This window comes from Cherax quadricarinatus, chromosome 79, assembly GCF_038502225.1.
Source record: "Cherax quadricarinatus isolate ZL_2023a chromosome 79, ASM3850222v1, whole genome shotgun sequence".
NCBI lineage: Eukaryota > Metazoa > Arthropoda > Malacostraca > Decapoda > Parastacidae > Cherax > Cherax quadricarinatus.
This window is the reverse complement of record NC_091370.1, coordinates 15868427-15889860: the sequence shown is the minus strand read 5'-3', so window position 1 is coordinate 15889860 and position 21434 is coordinate 15868427. Positions and strand designations below refer to the sequence as shown.

Genomic DNA, 21434 nt, shown 5'->3' with positions numbered 1-21434 from the left:
ATTTCAGATATATTGACCTCTTTTAGCTGCTCTGTTATTCTTTTCCGTCGCCTGTAAAGGGAGCGCCTGTCTCTTTCTATTTTACATCTACTCCTCCTTTTTCTTAGAGGAATAAGCCTTGTGCGTACGTCGAGTGCCACCAAGTTAATCTGTTCTAGGCATAAGTTGGGGTCTGTGTTGCTTAGTATATCTTCCCAGCTTATATCGGTTAGGACTTGGTTTACTTGGTCCCACTTTATGTTTTTGTTATTGAAGTTGAATTTGGTGAATGCTCCCTTGTGACTAATCTCATTATGTCGGTCTGGGGCTCCGCGCATACATGTCTGAACCTCAATTATGTTGTGATCTGAGTATATTGTTTTTGATATGGTGACATTTCTTATCAGATCATCATTGTTAGTGAAGATGAGGTCAACTTATACCATCATTTACCCACTGAAAAAATAGGCTCTGGAAATTCCTTTCTGAACCTACAAAATGATGAAGAATGTACAAGTACAAAGAATCTTAATGAGTTCATATTTGCAATTCTGTTATTAATCTGGTTAAATATATATCACTTTTGATACCAAACCATAAAAATCAATGAGATTTTAGCTAACTATTGAGCCCTCTCCTTTTTTTTTTCCCAGGTGACTACAAAGTGGTGTGCTACTTCACCAACTGGGCATGGTACAGGCCTGGCATTGGCAAATATAGGCCAGAGGACATTGATCCCACTTTGTGCACCCATATTGTGTATGGGTTCGCTGTCCTCGATTACTCCAACCTAGTCATCAAGCCGCACGATACCTGGGCTGACTTCGATAACCGTGAGTTCACTTATGGAAGTGGTGGTTGTAATAGGTGGTGATGCAAGAGGATGAGGAGGAAGTCAAAATAGGAGAAAGGAAAGGAGGTAAAACAAGAGAAATAGAGAGAATTAAAGCAGATGAAAGGGGAGATAATCTAAATAAAAGGGAGGTCATAGCAGAATAAAATGAGAGTCAAAGCAAAAGAAAGCAGGAAAAACAAGGGGATAGATTCCAAGTAAAGGAAAGAGAGAGTCAGAATATGAATAGGAGAGAGTCAGGGCAAAAGAGAGAGAAAAGAACAACAATACAGTGGACCCCCGGTTTACGATCAGCTCCCAATGCGACCAATTATGTAAGTGTATTTATGTAAGTGCATTTGTACGTGTATGTTTGGGGGTCTGAAATGGACTAATCTAATTCACAATATTCCTTATGGGAACAAATTTGTTCAGTAATGGCACCTGAACATACTTCTGGAATGAAATAATATCGTAAACCGGGGGTCCACTGTATAGTTGAACACCATAATTCTGGAAGGTAAAGTTCCTAGACTTTGTTTAGTATCTAATACAAAATTTCATATATCTAAATTATTGAAATTTCTCCTACTTTATATTTCACATATCTTCTTTCAACACACCGACCATATCCCACTGAGGCAAGGTGGCCCAAAAGGAACAACAAAAGTTTCTCCTTTTACATTTAGTAAAATATACAGGAGAAGGGGTTACTAGCCCCTTGCTCCTGGCATTGTAGTCACCTCTTATGACACGCATGGCTTATGGAGGAAGAATTCTGTTTCACTTCCCCATGGAGATAAGAGGAAATAAACAAGAACTAGTAAGAAAAATAGAAGAAAACCCAGAGGGGTGTATATATATATGCCTGTATAAGCATGTGTAGTGTGACCTAAGTGTAAGTATTAGTAGCAATATGTACCTGAGATCTTGCATGTTTTTGAGATAGAAAAAAGACACCAGCAATCCTATCATCATGTAAAACAATTACAGACTTTCATTTCACACTCACTTGGCAGGACGGTAGTACCTCCCTGGGCGGTTGCTGTCTACCAACCTACTACCTAGGATTTCACATATACAGTACAATAATCTTTCCAAAAAACTCCATTTTCTTGTCATATTTACTTTAATCTTTACATAAAGAATGACAGGAAAAAAAAACAGATATGGGCTGGAAAAATAAAATGAGCAAATTTTGAATGAAATTTATGGTTTATTTTCAGTTTAATGGTCATTTGCGAAGCAAAATGAGACTGGGCATTGTGAAAAAACTTATGAATAGTTCAAGTACAGTACTGTAATCCACAAAATTACCTTCACTTAAAATCTTGTACAGCATGTACAGTGTAATCATATTATGAAGATTATGAATTCTGGGGTTCAACTGTATAGGAAACCTTTTTTTCTACTGTAAAACTTTTTTCCATGACTCTAATAATAATATTAATAAAAACATTGATATTAAGATGTTTACTGCATGTTCTACCTTGGTATTACTGTGTTTACCTCCTGCTTGTTTAGTATTTATTTATGATTACTACATGTTTTAACCTGAAGTGTAGCTCTTGTATTTGTTGTGTTTCTTATGCTTGCTACATATTTTGTTTACCTTGTATTCAACTCCTGCCTCTCTTGAAATTATTTTGCTGCATATTTATACCGTGAGTTTACTTTTATCTCATGTTTTCACCTTAAATTAACTCATGTTTACCTTGTGTTTACCTCGAGTCTACCCTGTATTCAGTACGTGTCTTTACTTGTGGCAGAGTTCTACCAGAAGGTGACTGACCTGAGGAAGAGAGGTATTAAGGTAACCCTTGCTATTGGTGGCTGGAATGACTCTGCAGGTGACAAGTACAGCCGTCTGGTGAACAAGCCAGCGGCCCGCCGCAAGTTTATTGACCATGTCATTCATTTCATCAAAAAGCACAACTTCGATGGTCTTGATCTGGACTGGGAGTACCCAGTGTGCTGGCAGGTGAGAGAGAGAGAGTAGAAGGGAAGGTGGCGGAGATTTAGGGATGGAGGGAAAAAGAGAGAAGAAAGGGAGAGTGAAGAAGAACAAGAGGAGGGGAAGGAAGGAGAGCAGAGAAATGAATAAAGGGAGGGAGAAGAGAAGGAAAGGAGGCAGAGATTTAGGGATGGAGGGAAAAAGAGAGAAGGAAGCAAAGAATGACAGAAGGAAGGGAAGGAAGGAGAGGAGATGAGAGAAATGAGAGGAGGGAGGGAGAGGGGAAGGGAAGGGTGGAAAAGAGAAGAGAAGAAATGGTGGCAGAGATCTAAGGCTGGAAGAAAAAAGGAGAGAGGAAAGAGGGAGCAAAGAATAACAAGAGGAAGGGAAGAGAGGAAGGAGAGGAGAGAAATTAAAGGAGGGAAGGAGAAGGGAAAGGAAGGAGGGGAGGGAGAAGAGAAAGGAAGAAGGGAGGTATATGGAGAATAGAATACAATTTGCTGATACACTGTTAAGTCTGTGACATTTCAGCCAAAACATGGGAATCATTCTCAGTTAATGAAACTGATTTAGTGGCTTTATTTTTTATTCCCTTTGCATAAAATAAGTGAGGTAAACATATTTAGATATTTCATACAGTAATAAAAATACAGTACATAGCTATAGTACAATAATTTGAAAGCCCATGTACAAAGCATTTTGGGCAGACTTAGGCTACGACTGTTACTACTTAAAACTAAGAGACTACATAATAATATTAATTTTTGTTGTTGTTGATTTTTTGTTTTTGTTTTAACAAGTTGGCTGTCTCCCACTGGGACATGATACATGTTTGTACAAAGAAATATAATAGTTGGGTGTACATGCCAAAAGCCCTTGTATATACAGAACATTTTGAGCAAACTTAAAGTTAATTAACATAGCTGTGAAGTTGTCATACTTTTGTTTTTAGTACATGATACTATATAAAAGTTTTTAAATTTTAGAAATGGATTGGAACTCTTGTTGGTGTCATGAGAGACACAACTCTCACCACTTGGCTAAGTGAGTTAGCATCAGTACAAAGCACAGTGTTGACAGGAAGTTAAAAATAACATTTAAGGTGCAAATTACAAGATTATTCACTAAAAATTAAAAACTGTATTTGATAAGTTGAAAGAGGTTGAATTGTAGTTTATGAAACTGCAATAAAAGATTACTTTATTTCTACAAGTACATGTACAAAGTATACAGGCCTAGCTGACATCGAAGACATACGTACTACTATATAGAAAGTCCCTTGTTATGCAGAGCATTTTGGGCAAATTAGGTCAATTTTTTTCCCAGGATGCGACCCACACCACTTGATTAACACCCAGGTTACCTGTTTTACTAATAGGTGAACATGACCAGCAGATGTCTTAAGGAAACATGTCCTTATGTTTCCACCCTTACTGGGGATTGATCCCCAGACCTCAGTGTGTGAGCTGAGGTTGTTACCAATGGAGTACACAATACAATACAGGTCTATTCCAACATGATACATTGTTTACACAGAAATTGGTGATACTTCAGAGCGTGTTGAAAGCCCATGGTAATGGAAAGCATTTTGGGCAAGCTAAAGCTTGTCCAAAAAGTAGATAATATTGGACAAGTATGTTAAATAGTTGTATTTCAGGTTGACTGTAACAAGGGTCCAGCATCAGACAAGGAAGCCTTTGCTATGTGGGTAAAGGAGTTGAGCCAAGCTTTCAAGCCCCATGGCCTCCTCCTGTCTGCTGCTGTCTCTCCCAGCAAAAAGGTCATTGATGCAGGTAAGCAAGTTGTTCTTGAAACAGATTGTTTAATTCCATGACTTAACCCTTTCAGGGTCGGGACCTCCCTAATCTGAGAATTGCTCTCAGGGTCAAAGAATTTTATTTTCCCCATAAAAAAAATTCTTATGAAATGATAGAGAATTTTTTCCTAAGGTAATGAAACCAAAAGTACAAATTTTGATGGAAAACCTCAGAATTACACTCTCCCAAAGTTACTGGTCTTGGTTATATCTGATATATTAGAAGATGAAGAAAGAATATCAACATTTTCTGGTTTTGTCGTAAGAATAAGGTTTCACTTGTGATTACAAGAAGACAACATAATATGTGCAGTACAGATGCTCCTCACTTTACGATGGTTCAACTTATGATGGTGCGATAGCGATGCATATATAGTAGTATTAAACTTTGAATTTTAATATGTTCCTGGGCTAGTGTGAGTACCTGTACAGCACATCACTACATGTTCTGTACCTGTATCATCCTTGGGTAATCAGGTTAATGTACAAACACTCCTCACTTAACAGCCTACCTGTTGAATGACCACGCAGACTTATGACCAGCTCTCTGACCAGTCGGTATGGTATATTAGAGCTGATTTTCTCTATTCACTTTATTACAGTATACAGTACACTACTGCATAAACATTTTTTTTTTTTTTTTTTTTTAACAAGTCGGCCATCTCCCACCGAGGCAGGGTGACCCAAAAAGAAAGAAAATCCCCTAAAAGAAAATACGTACTTTCATCATCATTCAACACTTTCACCTCACTCACACATAATCACTGTTTTTGCAAAGGTGCTCAGAATACAACAGTTTAGAAGGTTTTTTTTGTTTTTTTTTAACAAGTCAGCCGTCTCCCACCGAGGCAGGGTGACCCAAAAAAGAAACAAAATCCCCAAAAAGAAAATACTTTCATCATCATTCAACACTTTCACCACACTCACACATTATCACTGTTTTTGCAAAGGTGCTCAGAATACAACAGTTTAGAAGTACTGTATATACGTATAAAAATACACTATATATCCCTCCAAATTGCCAATATCCCAAACCCCTCCTTTAGAGTGCAGGCATTGTACTTCCCATTTCCAGGACTCAAGTCCGGCTATAATAAAAATAACCGGTTTCCCTGAATCTCTTCACTAAATATTACCCTGCTTACACTCCAACAGATCATCAGGTCCCAAATATCATTCGTCTCCATTCACTCCTATTGAACATGCTCATGCACGCCTGCTGGAAGTCCAAGCATCTCGCCCACAAAACCTCCCTTACCCCTTCCTTCCAACCTTTTCGAGGACGACCCCTACCCCGCCTTCCTTCCCCTACAGATTTATACACTTTCCATGTCATTCTACTTTGATCCATTCTCTCTAAATGACGAAACCACCTCAACAATCCCTCTTCAGCTCTCTGACTAATACTTTTATTAACTTCACACCTTTTCCTAATTTCCACACTCCAAATTTTCTGCATAATATTTACACCACACATTGCCCTTAGACAGGACATTTCCACTGCCTCCAACCGCCTCCTCGCTGCTGCATTCACAACCCAAGCTTCACATCCATATAAGAGTGTTGGTACTAATATACTTTCATACATTCCCTTCTTTGCCTCCGTAGATAATGTATTTTTGTCTCCACATATACCTAAATGCACCACTCACCTTTTTTCCCTCATCAATTCTATGATTAACCTCATCCTTCATATATCCATCTGCCAGCACATCAACTCCCAAGTATCTGAAAACATTCACTTCTTCCATACTCCTCCCCAATTTGATATCCAATTTTTCTTTATCTAAATCATTTGATACCCTCATCACCTTACTCTTTTCTATGTTCACTTTCAACTTTCTACCTTTACACACACTCCCAAACTCATCCACTAACCTTTGCAATTTTTCTTTAGAATCTCCCATAAGCACAATATCATCAGCAAAAAGCAACTGTGTCAATTCCCATTTTGTATTTGATTCCCCATAATTTAATCCCACCCCTCTCCTGAACACCTAGCATTTACTTCTTTTAAAACCCCATCTATAAAAATATTAAACAACCATGGTGACATTACACATCCCTGTCTAAGACCTACTTTTACCGGGAAGTATTCTCCCTCTCTTCTACACACCCTAACCTGAGCCTCACTATCCTCATAAAAACTCTTTACTTAAAATTTTATAAATGGTGCAAAGGTAACATTAATAAAATATCTAAAGATGGTTCACCTGTACATTATGCATGAAATATCAGTAAGGGGTGGCTCCTCACTTATCGACCAATTCACTTAACGACCTAGTTGTAGGAACTGAACTTGGTCATTAATTATTATAATCAAGGGGGAAGCGCTAAACCCGTAGGATTATACAGCGCCCAGGGGGGGGATGTGGAAGGCATTCAGGCTTAACTCGGGGAACTGGAGCACAGATTCAATTCCCTAAATCAAGAGCCCCTCACCAACATCAAGGAACCTTCCATGAGAGGACTTGGTCATTAAGTGAGGAGTGCCTGTACTCTGTAAAACTTTTTTGTGTGTGTACTGTACACTACTGTTCATTTATTGATAGGATAAACTTTTATTCATTTATTTATTTTTCAATACTGATATTCAGTTAGTTACAGTAATTACCTGGAGTTTACCTGGAGAGAGTTCCGGGGGTCAATGCCCCCGCGGCCCGGTCTGTGACCAGGCCTCCTAGTGGATCAGAGCCTGATCAACCAGGCTGTTACTGCTGGCTGCACGCAAACCAACATATGAGCCACAGCCCGGCTGGTCAGGAACCGACTTTAGGTGCTTGTCCAGTGCCAGCTTGAAGACTGCCAGGGGTCTGTTGGTAATCCCCCTTATGTATGCTGGGAGGCAGTTGAACAGTCTCGGGCCCCTGACACTTATTGTATGGTCTCTTAACGTGCTAGTGACACCCCTGCTTTTCATTGGGGGGATGTTGCATCGTCTGCCAAGTCTTTTGCTTTCGTAGTGAGTGATTTTCGTGTGCAAGTTCGGTACTAGTCCCTCTAGGATTTTCCAGGTGTATATAATCATGTATCTCTCCTGCCTGCGTTCCAGGGAATACAGGTTTAGGAACCTCAAGCGCTCCCAGTAATTGAGGTGTTTATGCAGTTGATAATATTTATTTATTTATTTATTTATTAATTTGAACAAGATACAGTGAAGTACAAAAGAATACAGTAAAATGCAGCATGCCAAAGCCACTTGAATGCATAGCATTATGGGCAGGCTTAAAATTAACTTAAGATTAACTAAGCAATGATATATGTATTCAGTGGTACAAAAATTATTGTAAAACAGATAACAATTTAGTACAAATGAGTATTACAAAGACAGGTCATATGGTCATTTACTGTGTTGCTGTGTAATCAGTAGAATGGAGTATTCTGTTAGGTAATGAAGTTAAATAGTAACAAAGTTTGACTGGGTCACAGGCTGGCATTTATGAGATACAATAATGAGACATATATGAGATACAATTATTCAGTATTTATTTAGTTGTGGGTGAGTAAGTGATTTTTGAGAAGAGACTTGAATTTATAAACAGACAGTGTTTCTTTTATATTCACAGGTAATGAATTCCAGATTTTAGGGCCTTTTATGTGCATTGAGTTTTTGCATAGCGTGCGATGGACACGAGGAACATCAAAGAGTGATCCATGTCTTGTGTTATGGTCATGTGTTCTGTTGAGGTTGGTAAGGAGATGTTTGAGGGGAGGGTTTATGTCAGAGTTAAGTGTTCTATGTATGTAGTAGGTGCAGTAATAAGTATGGATGTTTTGTATTGTGAGTAGGTTTAGAGTTTTGAATATTGGTGGAGTGTGCTGTCTGTAGTGGGAATTTGTTATCATTCTGACTGCAGCCTTTTGTTGGGTGATTAGTGGTCTGAGATGGTTTATTGTTTTTGAGCCCCATGGACAAATTCCATAGGTGAGATAGGGGTAAATAAGTGAGTGATATAGGGCCAGGAGAGCTGACTGTGGAACATAGTACCGTATCTTCGATAGTATGCCTACGGTCTTGGAAATTTTTTTAGAAATTTGTTGTATATGTGATTGAAATTTGAGTCTTTTATCAAGGTGGATTCCTAGGAATTTTCCCTCTGTGAGTTTTGTGATAGGTGATCCATTTATCATTATGTTAAGAGACACATCTGCAGCTCTGTTACCAAACTGAATGTAGTAGGTTTTGTCAATGTTTAGAGAAAGTTTGTTGGTCCTCATCCAGGTTGATATTTTCTGTAATTCGGTATTTACAGTATTGGCTAGCATGACTGGGCTCGGGTGAGAGTAGACGTATGTAGTGTCATCTGCAAATAGTGTGGGTTTGAGTAGTTGCGATGCATTTGGTAGGTCATTTATGTATATGAGAAAGAGAAGAGGGCCTAGGACACTTCCCTGTGGGACTGGTCACAGACCGGGCCGTGGGGGCGTTGACCCCCGGAACTCTCTCCAGGTAAACTCCAGGTAAACACCAACTGTAATTGGCTGTGCTGAAGAGTTTGCCCCATTTGTGTACACATATTGGCTTCTGTTGCTGAGGTATGACTTTAGGTAGTGCGACAATTTTGTGTAAATTATCAATTACATGTATCTGATAATCCAGTGATCACCAGTCCTGGGTTTGATCACCACATGGTCCACAAGCAGTTAAAAAAATGCCAGTGTTCTAATCCATTAGCAATTATCCCAGAACAATGAAAACAGATTTCTCATCCATAAAGACGATTACAGTAATGGACTTGAATAAAGAAAAACAGCCAATTTCCTCATAATTTGTTAATTTTTTTTATCATGTTTATTAATACATCTGATTTTTAATACGTAGTGTTTTTGTGTATGTTTGGTAGGTTCATATTTTTTATAGTGGAAATTATTCAAAAAATGTGGACTTTTTTTTATAATTGTTGCTTTGTTTAAATTTAGTGCAAAACTCCCAAGTTGAATATTAACCCTATAGGATTTCATTTAAAATGTGTCATTGGCTTTCCCACTCTCAATTCTGTTTTCTTTCTATAGTCTTTTGATGATCTACTTATTACATTCACAGATCGCTAATTCTATTGAGAGTTATACAGTACCTGGGGGGTGGAATGTAATCAGGTTTGATCCAAGAAAGGGGATAATATCTTCAATTATTTGAGTGAAAAATCTCTTCTCCAGTATCAGGGAGCATATTGGAGTGTTATCTTGAGGTCAAGCTGGTATTTCTGAGTCTGTAATCTAATACCATAATCACTTGTCACAGGCTACGATGTGCCAACTCTAAACCAGTATATGGACTGGATTGCCGTCATGACCTATGACTTCCATGGCCACTGGGACAAGAAAACTGGCCATGTTGCTCCAATGTACCACCACCCTGAAGACGATTACGACTACTTCAACATGGTAAGTGGGTGTGGCAGAGAGAAGTAGGGAGAACAGAGTAGTGTAGGTTTGGGTCAGGTGTGTTGCAGTCTTGTTCAAGAGGAGTCACTGGCTGAATAAACCTGGAGACCTGGAGTTTACCTGGAGAGGGTTTCAGGGGTCAACATCCCTGCAGCTCAGTCTGAAACCAGGCCTCATGGTGGATCAGGGTCTGATCAACCAGGCTGTTACTGCTGGCCGCACGCAAACTGATGTAAGAACCACAGCCCGGTTGGTCAGGTACTGACTTTAGGTGCCTGTTCAATGCCTTCTTGAAGACAGTCAAGGGTTTATTGGTAATCCCCCTTATGTATGCTGGGAGGCAGTTGAACAGTCTTGGGTCCCTCACACTTATTGTGATGTCTCTCAGTGTACTCCTACCACCCCTACTTTTCATTGGGAGAATGTTGCATCTCCTGCCAAGTCTTTTGCTTTCATATGGAGGGATTTTCGTGTGCAGGTTTGGCACCAATCCCTTCAGGATCTTCCAAGTGTATACTATCATTTGTCTCTCTTGCCTGCATTCCAGAAAATACAGATCAAGGACCTTCAACCGCTCCCAGTAATTTAGGTGCCTTATCGTACTTTGTGTGCTGTGAAAGTTCTTTGTACACTCTCCAGGTCAGCAGTGTCACCAGCCTTGAAGGGAGCCGTTAGTGTACAGCAGTATTCCAACCTAAAGAGAACAAGCGATTTGAAGAGAATCATCATGGGGTTGGCATCCCTAGTTTTGAAAGTTCTCATTATCCATCCTATCATTTTCCTAGCAGATGCGGTAGATACATTGTTGTGGTCTTTGAAGGCGAGATCCTTCAACATTATCATTCCCAGGTCCTTCACATTACTTTTTTGCTGTATTGTATTGTTAGAATTTGTCATATACCTTGATACATTTTTAATTTCCTCACGTTTTCCATATCTGAGTAGTTGAAATTTCTCCTTGTTGAACTTCATATTGTTTTGAGTGGCCCATTTGAAGATTTGCTCTATGTCCGCTTAGAGTCTTGCAGTGTCTTTGATGGAGGTCACTGCCATGGCAATCCGGATGTCATCTGCAAAGGATGACATGGAGCTATGGCTTACATTTCTGTCTGTGTCAGATATGAGGATGAGGAATAGAAAGGAGGCGAATACTGTGCCTTGTGGAAAAGAGCTTATCACCGTAGCTGTCTGGGACTTTACTCTGTTTACAGTTACTCTTTGTGTTCTATTTGTCAGGAAGTTATAGATCCGTCTACCAACTTTTCCTGTTATTCCTTTGTCACATATTTTGTGCGCTATTACACCATAGTTACACTTGTTGTAAGCTTTTGTAAAGTCTGTGTATACTACATCTGTATTTTGTTTATCCTCTACAGCATCCAGGACCATGTCATAGTGGTCCAGGAAGTAGGACAGGCAGGAACAACCTGCTCTAATCCCGTGTTGCTTTGGGTTGTGTAATTGATGGGTATCTAGGTGGTTGACGACCTGTGTGAGTGTGAGCAGGGTAATTTTTAGTGAAGGGATTCAGGGAAACTGGTTATTTTTATATAGCCGGACTTGAGTCCTGGAAATGGGAAGTACAATGCCTGAACTCTAAAGGAGGGGTTCGGGATATTGGCAGTTTGGAGGGATATGTTGTGTATCTTTATATGTATATGCTTCTAAACTGTTGTATTCTGAGCACCTCTGCAAAAACAGTGATAATGTGTGAGTGTGGTGAAAGTGTTGAATGATGATGAAAGTATTTTCTTTTTGGGGATTTTCTTTCTTTTTTTGGGTCACCTTGCTTCAGTGGGAGACGGCCGACTTGTTGAAAAAAAAAAAAAATGTACATGGTATACAGGCCTAGCTGACATCAGTGGCATTCTACGATATAGAAAGCCTCTTGTTATGCAGAGCATTTCGGGCATATTAGATCAGTTTTGTCCCAGGATGTGACCCACACCAGTCGACTAACTCCCAGGTACCCATTTTATTGATGGGTGAACATAGAGAACCGGTGTAAGGAAACACTCCCATTATTTCTATCCTCGCTGGGAATTGAACCCAGACCCTCGCCATGTAAAGCGAGAGCTTCACATTTAAAAGGCAAATGCTGAATCTAAATACATGTGGAGATCTGAGTGTGTAAACCTGTGTACATGAATACTTCCATGGTGGGCATGTGTGTGTGTACATAATTATTATTATTATTATTATTATAATTCTTCTTATTCTTTCAACACACCGGCCGTATCCCACCAAGGCAGGGTGACCCAAAAAGAAAGAAAATCCCCAAAAAGAAAATACTTTCATCATCATTCAACACTTTCACCTCACTCATACATAATCACTGTCTTTGCAGAAGCACTCAGATATGACAGTTTAGAAGTCCCTCCAAACTGCCAATATCCTAAACCCCTCCCGAACCATGGGGGATGAAGCCCCCATGGTTCTGTCACTGCCATTGATTCACATGAATCTTTTTTTTTTTTTTTTGCACAGGGTTTGACAAGGTTAGGTTAAGGATTCCTAACTTTATTGACAAGCTATTTACAGGTTAAGGATTCCTAACTTTATTGACAAGCTAAGAGCTGTTACCTACATCAGCTCATTTGAAAGCATTTTTATTGTTATGAGACATACAAGTAGGGAACAGAAGGAAGTTGGAGCCATCTGTGGGCCAGCATTTTCATTTGATCAATTGACTTTATCTCGTTGACATCATAATGCTGTACAAATGTGTTCCAGACTCGAGTCATCCTGGGAATAAATGATCTCAGATGAAGTGATGTTCTGGAGAAGGGTACAGCCAGAGTGAAGTTGCTGCTTTCTGCCCGTCTTGTGGTATAGAAACTTGCTTCACGCTGTCCTTGAAGTGGATCCAAGTGTGGGACTTTTACAATATTGGCCTTGTACATAACAGTAAGGCCACCCGCATCCCTCCTATGTTGAAGGCTCTGCTGAAGTGACAGATCTATTCAGGATGGGTCCTGGTGAGAGATGAGACGTCTTGCTCTGTTCTCTACTCTGTCAAGCAGTCACAGATGAGAAGGGGGGCAGGTGAACCAAGAAAGTGGAGCATACTCAAGGTGTGAGCGTACTTGTGCCTCGTACAAAATCTTGCAAACCCCCCCCCTCTCCCTCCCTCCCTCCCTCCCCCCTCTCTCTCTCTCTCTCTCTCTCTCTCTCTCTCTCTCTCTCTCTCTCTCTCTCTCTCTCTCTCTCTCTCTCTCTCTCTCTCTCTCTCTCTCTCTCTCTCTCTCTCTCTCTCTCTCTCTCTCTCTCTCTCTCTCTCTCTCTCTCTCTCTCTCTCTCTCTCTCTCTCTCTCTCTCTCTCTCTCTCTCTCTCTCTCTCTCTCTCTCTCTCTCTCTCTCTCTCTCTCTCTCTCTCTCTCTCTCTCTCTCTCTCTCTCTCTCTCTCTCTCTCTCTCTCTCTCTCTCTCTCTCTCTCTCTCTCTCTCTCTCTCTCTCTCTCTCTCTCTCTCTCTCTCTCTCTCTCTCTCTCTCTCTCTCTCTCTCTCTCTCTCTCTCTCTCTCTCTCTCTCTCTCTCTCTCTCTCTCTCTCTCTCTCTCTCTCTCTCTCTCTCTCTCTCTCTCTCTCTCTCTCTCTCTCTCTCTCTCTCTCTCTCTCTCTCTCTCTCTCTCTCTCTCTCTCTCTCTCTCTCTCTCTCTCTCTCTCTAACTCTCTCTCTCTCTCTCTCTCTCTCTCTCTCTCTCTCTCTCTCTCTCTCTCTCTCTCTCTCTCTCTCTCTCTCTCTCTCTCTCTCTCTCTCTCTCTCTCTCTCTCTCTCTCTCTCTCTCTCTCTCTCTCTCTCTCTCTCTCTCTCTCTCTCTCTCTCTCTCTACACAGGGTTTGACAAGGTTAAGGATCCTAGCTTTATTGACAGCTATTTACAGGTTAAGGATTCCTAACTTTATTGGCAAGCTAAGAGCTGTTACCTACATCAGCTCATTTGAAAGCATTTTTATTGTTATGAGACATACAAGTAGGAAACAGGATGAAGTTGGAGCCATCTGTGGGCTTTATCTCGTTGACATCATTATCCTGTACGAATGTGCCCCATACTCGAGTCATCCTGGGTATGTATGATCTCAGATGGAGTGATGTTCTGGAGAAGGATACAGCCAGAGTGAAGTTGCTGCTTTCTGCCCGTCTTGTGGCATAAAAGCTTGTTTCACGCTGTCCTCGAAGTGGATCCAAGTGTGGTATTTTGACAATATTGGCCTTGTACATAACAGTAAGGCCACCCACATCCCTATGTTGAAGGCTCTGCTGAAATGACAGATCTATCCAGGATGGGTCCAGGCGAGAGATGAGACGTCTTGCTCTGTTCTCTACTCTGTCAAGCAGTCGCAGATGAGAGGGGGGGCAGGCAAACCAAGAAAGTGGAGCATACTCAAGGTGCAAGCGTACTTGTGCCTTGTACAGGATCTTGCAACCCCTACTGTCACGCAGATGCGAGATACGGCGAAGTGCTGTAAGCTTCCTGGCTGCCTTGTTTGCAAGATTTACAACATGGTTCTTCATGGTTAGTTTGGAGTCAAATTTCACCCCAAGGATATCAACTTCTTCTCCAGGTGCCAACACCCTCCCATTCATCCTTACTACTGCACCAGCATTACCATCATGGTGCCTAGAGACGATCATCATTTGCGTTTTCTCAGGTTACTTGCCATCTATTTCCCCAAGCTGATATAGCTCTCAGCTGGTAATTGATGTAGCTTAGAGCAGCTGGCATTTCTTCTCTTGGATAAGTGAATGTCAGTGTACAGTCGTCTGCATATGCATGTGATTCTGGGATGAGATGAAGAAGGTCGTTGAAGTAGACATTCCATAACAATGGACCCAGCACGCTTCCTTGTGGAACACTTGCCCCAATAGGATGTCTTGCTGATTCCATTCCATTGAGAACTACACTTAGAGATCTACCATGAAGGTAATCACTGAGGAGACATAGCGTAGAGCCTGCAATTCCCAGTGCTTGAAGTTTTGCTAAGAGGCCCTGGTGCCACACCCGGTCGAAAGCGCCATCAATGTCCATTGCTACCACACAGCTGACTTTGGATTCATCCAGTGACTGGTGCCACTTAGTGGAGAGGTTTAACAACAGATCAGCAGCAGAGTAACCTTTTCTGAAGCCATATTGACGATCACAAAGTAGTGAGTGGTAGTCAAAAAACTCTGTCATTTGTCTTGAGATTATTGTCTCAAGGATCTTACCAGTGATTGACAGGAGTGACACTGGTCTCTCTCTCTCTCTCTCTCTCTCTGTCTCTGTCTCTCTCTCTCTCTGTCTCTTTCTGTCTCTCTCTCTCTGTCTCTCTCTGTCTGTCTCTCTCTCTGTCTCTCTCTCTGTCTCTCTCTCTGTCTCTCTCTCTGTCTCTCTGTCTCTCTCTGTCTCTCTCTGTCTCTCTGTCTGTGTCTGTCTCTCTGTCTGTGTCTGTCTCTCTCTGTCTCTCTCTCTCTCTCTCTCTCTCTCTCTCTCTCTCTCTCTCTCTTTTCATAACTTTTCTTATATAATCAACAAAGAGAGCCATAACACTGTGTTTACCTTTTCCATCTCAGGACTTCGCTATCAGGTACTGGCTGGAGAAAGGTGCTACCAAGGACAAGATTGTGCTTGGAATGCCCCTCTATGGACAGTCCTTCTCACTCAATGATCCTCAAAACACCGGCCTCAATTCCCCAGCCCGTTCTGGAGGCCAGGCTGGAGAGTTCACTAGAGCCCGTGGCTTCCTTGCCTACTATGAGGTACTTAAAAAACTTTTGGTTTCGTTTTAGTGGTAAGATTTTATTTACAGTGTAACTGTATCACAGTTTAAGGATAACTTATATAAAACCTGCTAAGGATTTTTCACATTCAGATGTCATGAGTGTATCTATATTCCCTCAGATTTGCTATCATATACAACAAGGCTGGACAGTGGTGAAGGATCCTGAGGGCAGGATGGGACCATATGCATACTCTGGCAACCAGTGGGTATCCTTCGATGATGTTGATACCATCAGGAGAAAGGTAGGACTTATTAATGTATTAAAGTCACTCTTTTTCATGCATATACATACACACAGCTATATATGTATGAATGCACATTCAAGCACACAAACAAGTACAGTGGAACCTCGGTACTCGAACAGCTCCCCTACTCGAACAAAACTCGGCGCTCAACCAAACAAACATGACCTGCCAGAACTTCGCTGTATACTATTTTGTATTTCTTCACATTTTTTTAGTGTTTTTTATATTATTTGTATAAATAAGTCACCATGGGGCCTATGAAGATTAGTGATAACAGCCAGCCAAAAAGAAAATTGGTTGAGAAGAATTTGTTCAATACTTGAACAGATCGGCACTCGAACAGCTTTCTGGAATGAATTAAGTTTGAGTACCGAGGTTCCACTGTAAATAAATACACAGACAGTTTAGCAGTCAAAATATGGACATAATATAATACATATATCGAGTAGTCAGAATCTTTTGCATACATGAATTATTGTGGCCAAATTCTATTGCTAACATTATATTGTACACGGTATTGTGGAGAGTATTTTTTTCATTAATACACTCCATTGTGAGGGAGGAGTGCCTTCCACTGAGCCACTTATATGTCTCCTCTGTGTTTACAGTCGGAATACATACGCACAATGGGCCTGGCTGGTGGAATGGTGTGGGCTCTTGACCTGGATGACTTCATGAACCGTTGTGGACAAGGTGCTCACCCACTCATGAATACCATCAAGGCAGTACTTGGCCCAAGGAAATCTGATGCCCAGCCACCACAATTGCCCCCACCAGGACCCTTGCCGCCACCACAGCCAGAGACTCCAAAGCCGAGTGTGACTCCACCTACCCCAGTGACATGGCCATCAGAAACACCAAAGCCAGTTGATGGTCCAGTGATATCCCCAGTAGTGTCCATACCAGGACAAATGATCACACCTAAGCCAGAAACATCAGGGCCTATGTTCCCAGGCACTACTGGAGGTGGGTAACATTTATTTTATCATATATAGTAAAGTACTATACCCATAGGGTTAATACAGTTGAAGACTGAGAGGTTAACCAGTTTGATCCAAGAAAGGGAAAGGTAGTCGCAATTCCTTGGATCAAGAGTCTTGAAGGAAGGCATGACGAGCCCTATTCCTCTCTGCAACTTTACTGGTAATACTTTGATCTACTTTTTTACAGTTCAAGTTCACTTGTTACTTTTTCATATGCTCCTGAGTAGTATTATATAGTTATACTGTATAATATTGTAGTGTATACATTTATACTGTATAATGGTTGCAGTAAACATAATAGTTATAGCCATATATTGATTTTTTTGTGTGCAACACTATGCTTTAATTTAAACCTTGACATTTGTTGTATACACAGACATAACCTTTCATGCTCTTTGTACAGGTGATGGGTACAAAGTTGTTTGTTACTTTACCAATTGGGCATGGTACCGACCTGGGGAGGGCAAGTACGTTCCTGAGGATATCGACGCATCCCTCTGCACCCACATCATCTATGGCTTCGCTGTTCTCAATAACAACAACTATCTCATCAAGGCTCATGATTCTTGGGCAGACTATGACAATAGTGAGTGATGTTGCCCAGCCACATTCTAGAGTTAGACACATCATCAGTTATTTTTAAGTCAGATGCCTTTTAATGACTCACTTTCTGTGAATCCTAACTCCAATTGGGGGTTAGAGGTTATGGCAAGTTATGTCTAAAAGCCAGCACATGTTTTAGTTATGCTTTGCTCATAAAGATTCAAAGGTGTTCTTTGCTGCAACTCCTGCTGTTAAATCCAACACCTCTGTTGTTGTATCTCCAGTTGTAGTTGTTAATTCTAAACTTAAATAAATGTTAACTACATATGCAAATAACTTCTGTCATCTTTTGTTCCTATCACCCACTACTGATTCATAGACCAGCTGTATTGTTACTTCTATTTATGAAATGTCAGCTATTCTACGACATTATTTTCTTTAGCTTGACTGTGTTTGATTAGAAATCACACACACACAGATGAGGCGCAGGAATGTAGAGAAATAATTCCTTAGTTTTAGCATAGTAGGGTAATGGAATGAGCTGAATGAGAAGGTGGTAGATTCAAATCCCATACACTGCTTAAAAATATGCAAGAAAAACATGTACGATTTGAACACGAATTTCTGCAGTAGCTTGCATTTAAATTTAATTTGAAAATACACTAATGCCACAGTTCACATCAGTGATATCCTAACATCTAAATTCTCCTTCAGAATTCTATGAACGTGTGGTAGCCCACAAATCTAAAGGAGTCAAGGTACTGGTGGCCATCGGTGGGTGGAATGATTCTGCCGGGGACAAGTACAGCCGGCTGGTGAACAACCCTGAGGCTCGCAGGAAGTTCAACCAGCATGTCATTGAGTTTATTCTGAAGCACAACTTTGATGGCCTTGATCTAGACTGGGAGTACCCTGTGTGTTGGCAGGTGAGCAAGACACAGGTTTAATATTTTCATAGGAATGTGCTAAATTTATAAGGAATGGGAGGTAATCAAGTTTGCTCTGAAAAGGAGAGTAGTTATATTCCTTGATTCAAGAGCCCTTCACCAGCATCAAGGCACCCTTCTTGATTGGATTCAGAGACATGAGCGAATAGCTACAAGTAGACATGAGTATCACAATAGAGGGTGGTCTTTGTGTGGTTACATCTGAAGACTTAACTGATATGGTGCTATTTACATAATCTGTGATTGCTCTGTTGTTCATATGAGTAGTAAGAATTATGAGGAATAATCAAGCAGACAATAAAACTTATTTTTCATAAAGAGGACATTATATCATACAAGTCCCATTCAAGCAAATGTGACACCAGTGGGGCTGAGACATGGAGACACAATGCAAATTGTAGCATGTGTCTGTGTACCAAGTAGTGCATAGACCTAATTTTGAGATGGCATTCCACCTCATTTACCAAAAACCATTAAAGTGTGACTTCATCTGAAATGACGTCTCCTCTCTATTTGGTGTTTCCAATATTTATATCATTCTCAGTAATTGTGCTGTATCCAGCCATGTAACTCTTGTAATTAATCACTTTTAATATACAACAGAGCTATCAATTCTTGTGGTTTTTTTCTTCTTGCAGGTGAACTGTGCTAAGGGTCCAGACTCAGACAAGGCGGCCTTTGCTGAATGGGTGAAGGAACTTAAAACTGCCTTCCAGCCCCATGGTCTCCTCTTGTCATCTGCTGTATCTCCTAGCAACAAAGTCATTGACAAGGGTAAGTGTGACTAATTTTTTATGCCCAAGAATACCTGTTATATATAGTACCTTATTTGCTGAGAAGAGTAAATCTTGTTCTATTTTTTTTTTTTTTTTTAACAAGTCGGCCGTCTCCCACCGAGGCAGGGTGACCCAAAAAGAAAGAAAATCCCCAAAAAGAAAAATACTTTCATCATCATTCAACACTTTCACCTCACTCACACATAATCACTGTTTTTGCAGAGGTGCTCAGAATACAACAGTTTAGAAGTATATACATATAAAAATACACAACATATCCCTCCAAACTGCCAATATCTCAAAACCCCTCCTTTAGAGTGCAGGCATTGTACTTCCCATTTCCAGGACTCAAGTCCGGTTATATAAAATAATCAGTTTCCCTGAATCCCTTCACTAAATATTACCCTGCTCACACTCCAATAGCTCATCAGGTCCCAAATACCATTTGTCTCCATTCACTCCTATCTGACATGCTCACGCACGCTTGCTGGAAGTCCAAACCACTCACCCACAAAGCCTCCTTTACCCCCTCCCTCCAACCTTTTCGAGTACGACCCCTACCCAGCCTTCTTTCCCCTACAGATTTATACACTCTCCATGTCATTCTACTTTGATCCATTCTCTCTAAATGACCAAACCACCTCAACAACCCCTCTTCAGCCCTCTGACTAATACTTTTATTAACTCCACACCTTCTCCTAATTTCCACACTCCAAATTTTCTGCATAATATTTACACCACACATTGCCCTTAGACAGGACATCTCCACTGCGTCCAACTGCCTCCTCGCTGCAGCATTTACAACCCAAGCTTCATATCCATATAAGAGTGTTGGTACTACCATACTTTCATACATTCCCTTCTTTGCCTCTACAGATAACAGTTTTTGTCTCCACATATACCTCAATGCACCACTCACCTTTTTTCCTTCATCAATTCTATGATTGACTTCATCCTTCATAAATCCATCCGCTGACACGTCAACTCCCAAATATCTGAAAACATTCACTTCTTCCATACTCCTCCTCCCCAATTTGATATCCAATTTTTCTTTATCTAAATCATTTGATACTCTCATCACCTTACTATTTTTTATTCATTAACACACTGGCCAATTCCCACCATGGCAGGGTGGCCCGAAAAAGAAAAACTTTCACCATCATTCACTCCATCACTGTCTTGCCAGAAGGGTGCTTTACACTACAGTTTTTAAACTGCAACATTAACACCCCTCCTTTAGAGTGCAGGCACTGTACTTCCCCTCTCCAGGACTCAAGTCCGGCCTGCCGGTTTCCCTGAATCCCTTCATAAATGTTACTTTGCTCACACTCCAACAGCACGTCAAGTATTAAAAACCATTTGTCTCCATTCACTCCTATCAAACACGATCACGCATGCCCTCTGGAAGTCCAAGACCCTCGCACACAAAACCTCCTTTACCCCCTCCCTCCAACCTTTCCTAGGCCGACCCCTACCCCACCTTCCTTCCACTACAGACTGATACACTCTTGAAGTCATTCTGTTTCACTTCATTCTCTCTACATGTCCGAACCACCTCAACAACCCTTCCTCAGCCCTCTGGACAACAGTTTTGGTAATCCCGCACCTCCTCCTAACTTCCAAACTACGAATTCTCTGCATTATATTCACACCACACATTGCCCTCAGACATGGCATCTCCACTGCCTCCAGCCTTCTCCTCGCTGCAACATTCATCACCCATGCTTCACACCCATATAAGAGTGTTGGTAAAACTATACTCTCATACATTCCCCTCTTTGCCTCCAAGGACAAAGTTCTTTGTCTCCACAGACTCCTAAGTGCACCACTCACCCTTTTCCCCTCATCAGTTCTATGATTCACCTCATCTTTCATAGACCCATCCGCTGACACATCCACTCCCAAATATCTGAATACATTCACCTCCTCCATACTCTCTCCCTCACCTTACTCTTTTCACAAAAATATTTCCTAATAAAATGTTAAATGTAACCCCGATTCTTTTGCGGATTATCTCTTCTGTACCATTTTACAAACTTCTTTTAATTTAAAAAATCATGAATAGGCTTTTTTTTTTTCAACATGCTGGCCATCTCCCACCAAGGCAAGATGACCCAAAAAAAAAAAAATAAAACTTTCACTATCATTCACACATATCACTGTCTTTGCAGAGGCATGCAAATACAACAGTTCAGATGTCACTCCAAACAGCAA

The 21434-nt window shown here is 40.8% G+C and overlaps 1 protein-coding gene across 4 annotated transcripts in view; it reads left to right on the top strand.

Annotated features, from left to right (window-relative positions):
* The window catches only part of Cht10 (Chitinase 10), a 230269-nt gene that overhangs the window by 163678 nt on the left and 45157 nt on the right, over positions 1 to 21434 (top strand). For all 4 annotated transcript variants that reach the window (XM_070101974.1, XM_070101973.1, XM_053797031.2 and 1 more), the window contains 10 exons: positions 633 to 812; positions 2581 to 2792; positions 4423 to 4558; positions 9824 to 9966; positions 15518 to 15703; positions 15846 to 15968; positions 16580 to 16937; positions 17358 to 17540; positions 18212 to 18423; positions 19083 to 19218. In XM_070101974.1, coding sequence (XP_069958075.1) covers positions 633 to 812; positions 2581 to 2792; positions 4423 to 4558; positions 9824 to 9966; positions 15518 to 15703; positions 15846 to 15968; positions 16580 to 16937; positions 17358 to 17540; positions 18212 to 18423; positions 19083 to 19218 — 1869 coding nt within the window. The remainder of the gene's footprint in view (positions 1 to 632; positions 813 to 2580; positions 2793 to 4422; positions 4559 to 9823; positions 9967 to 15517; positions 15704 to 15845; positions 15969 to 16579; positions 16938 to 17357; positions 17541 to 18211; positions 18424 to 19082; positions 19219 to 21434) is intronic.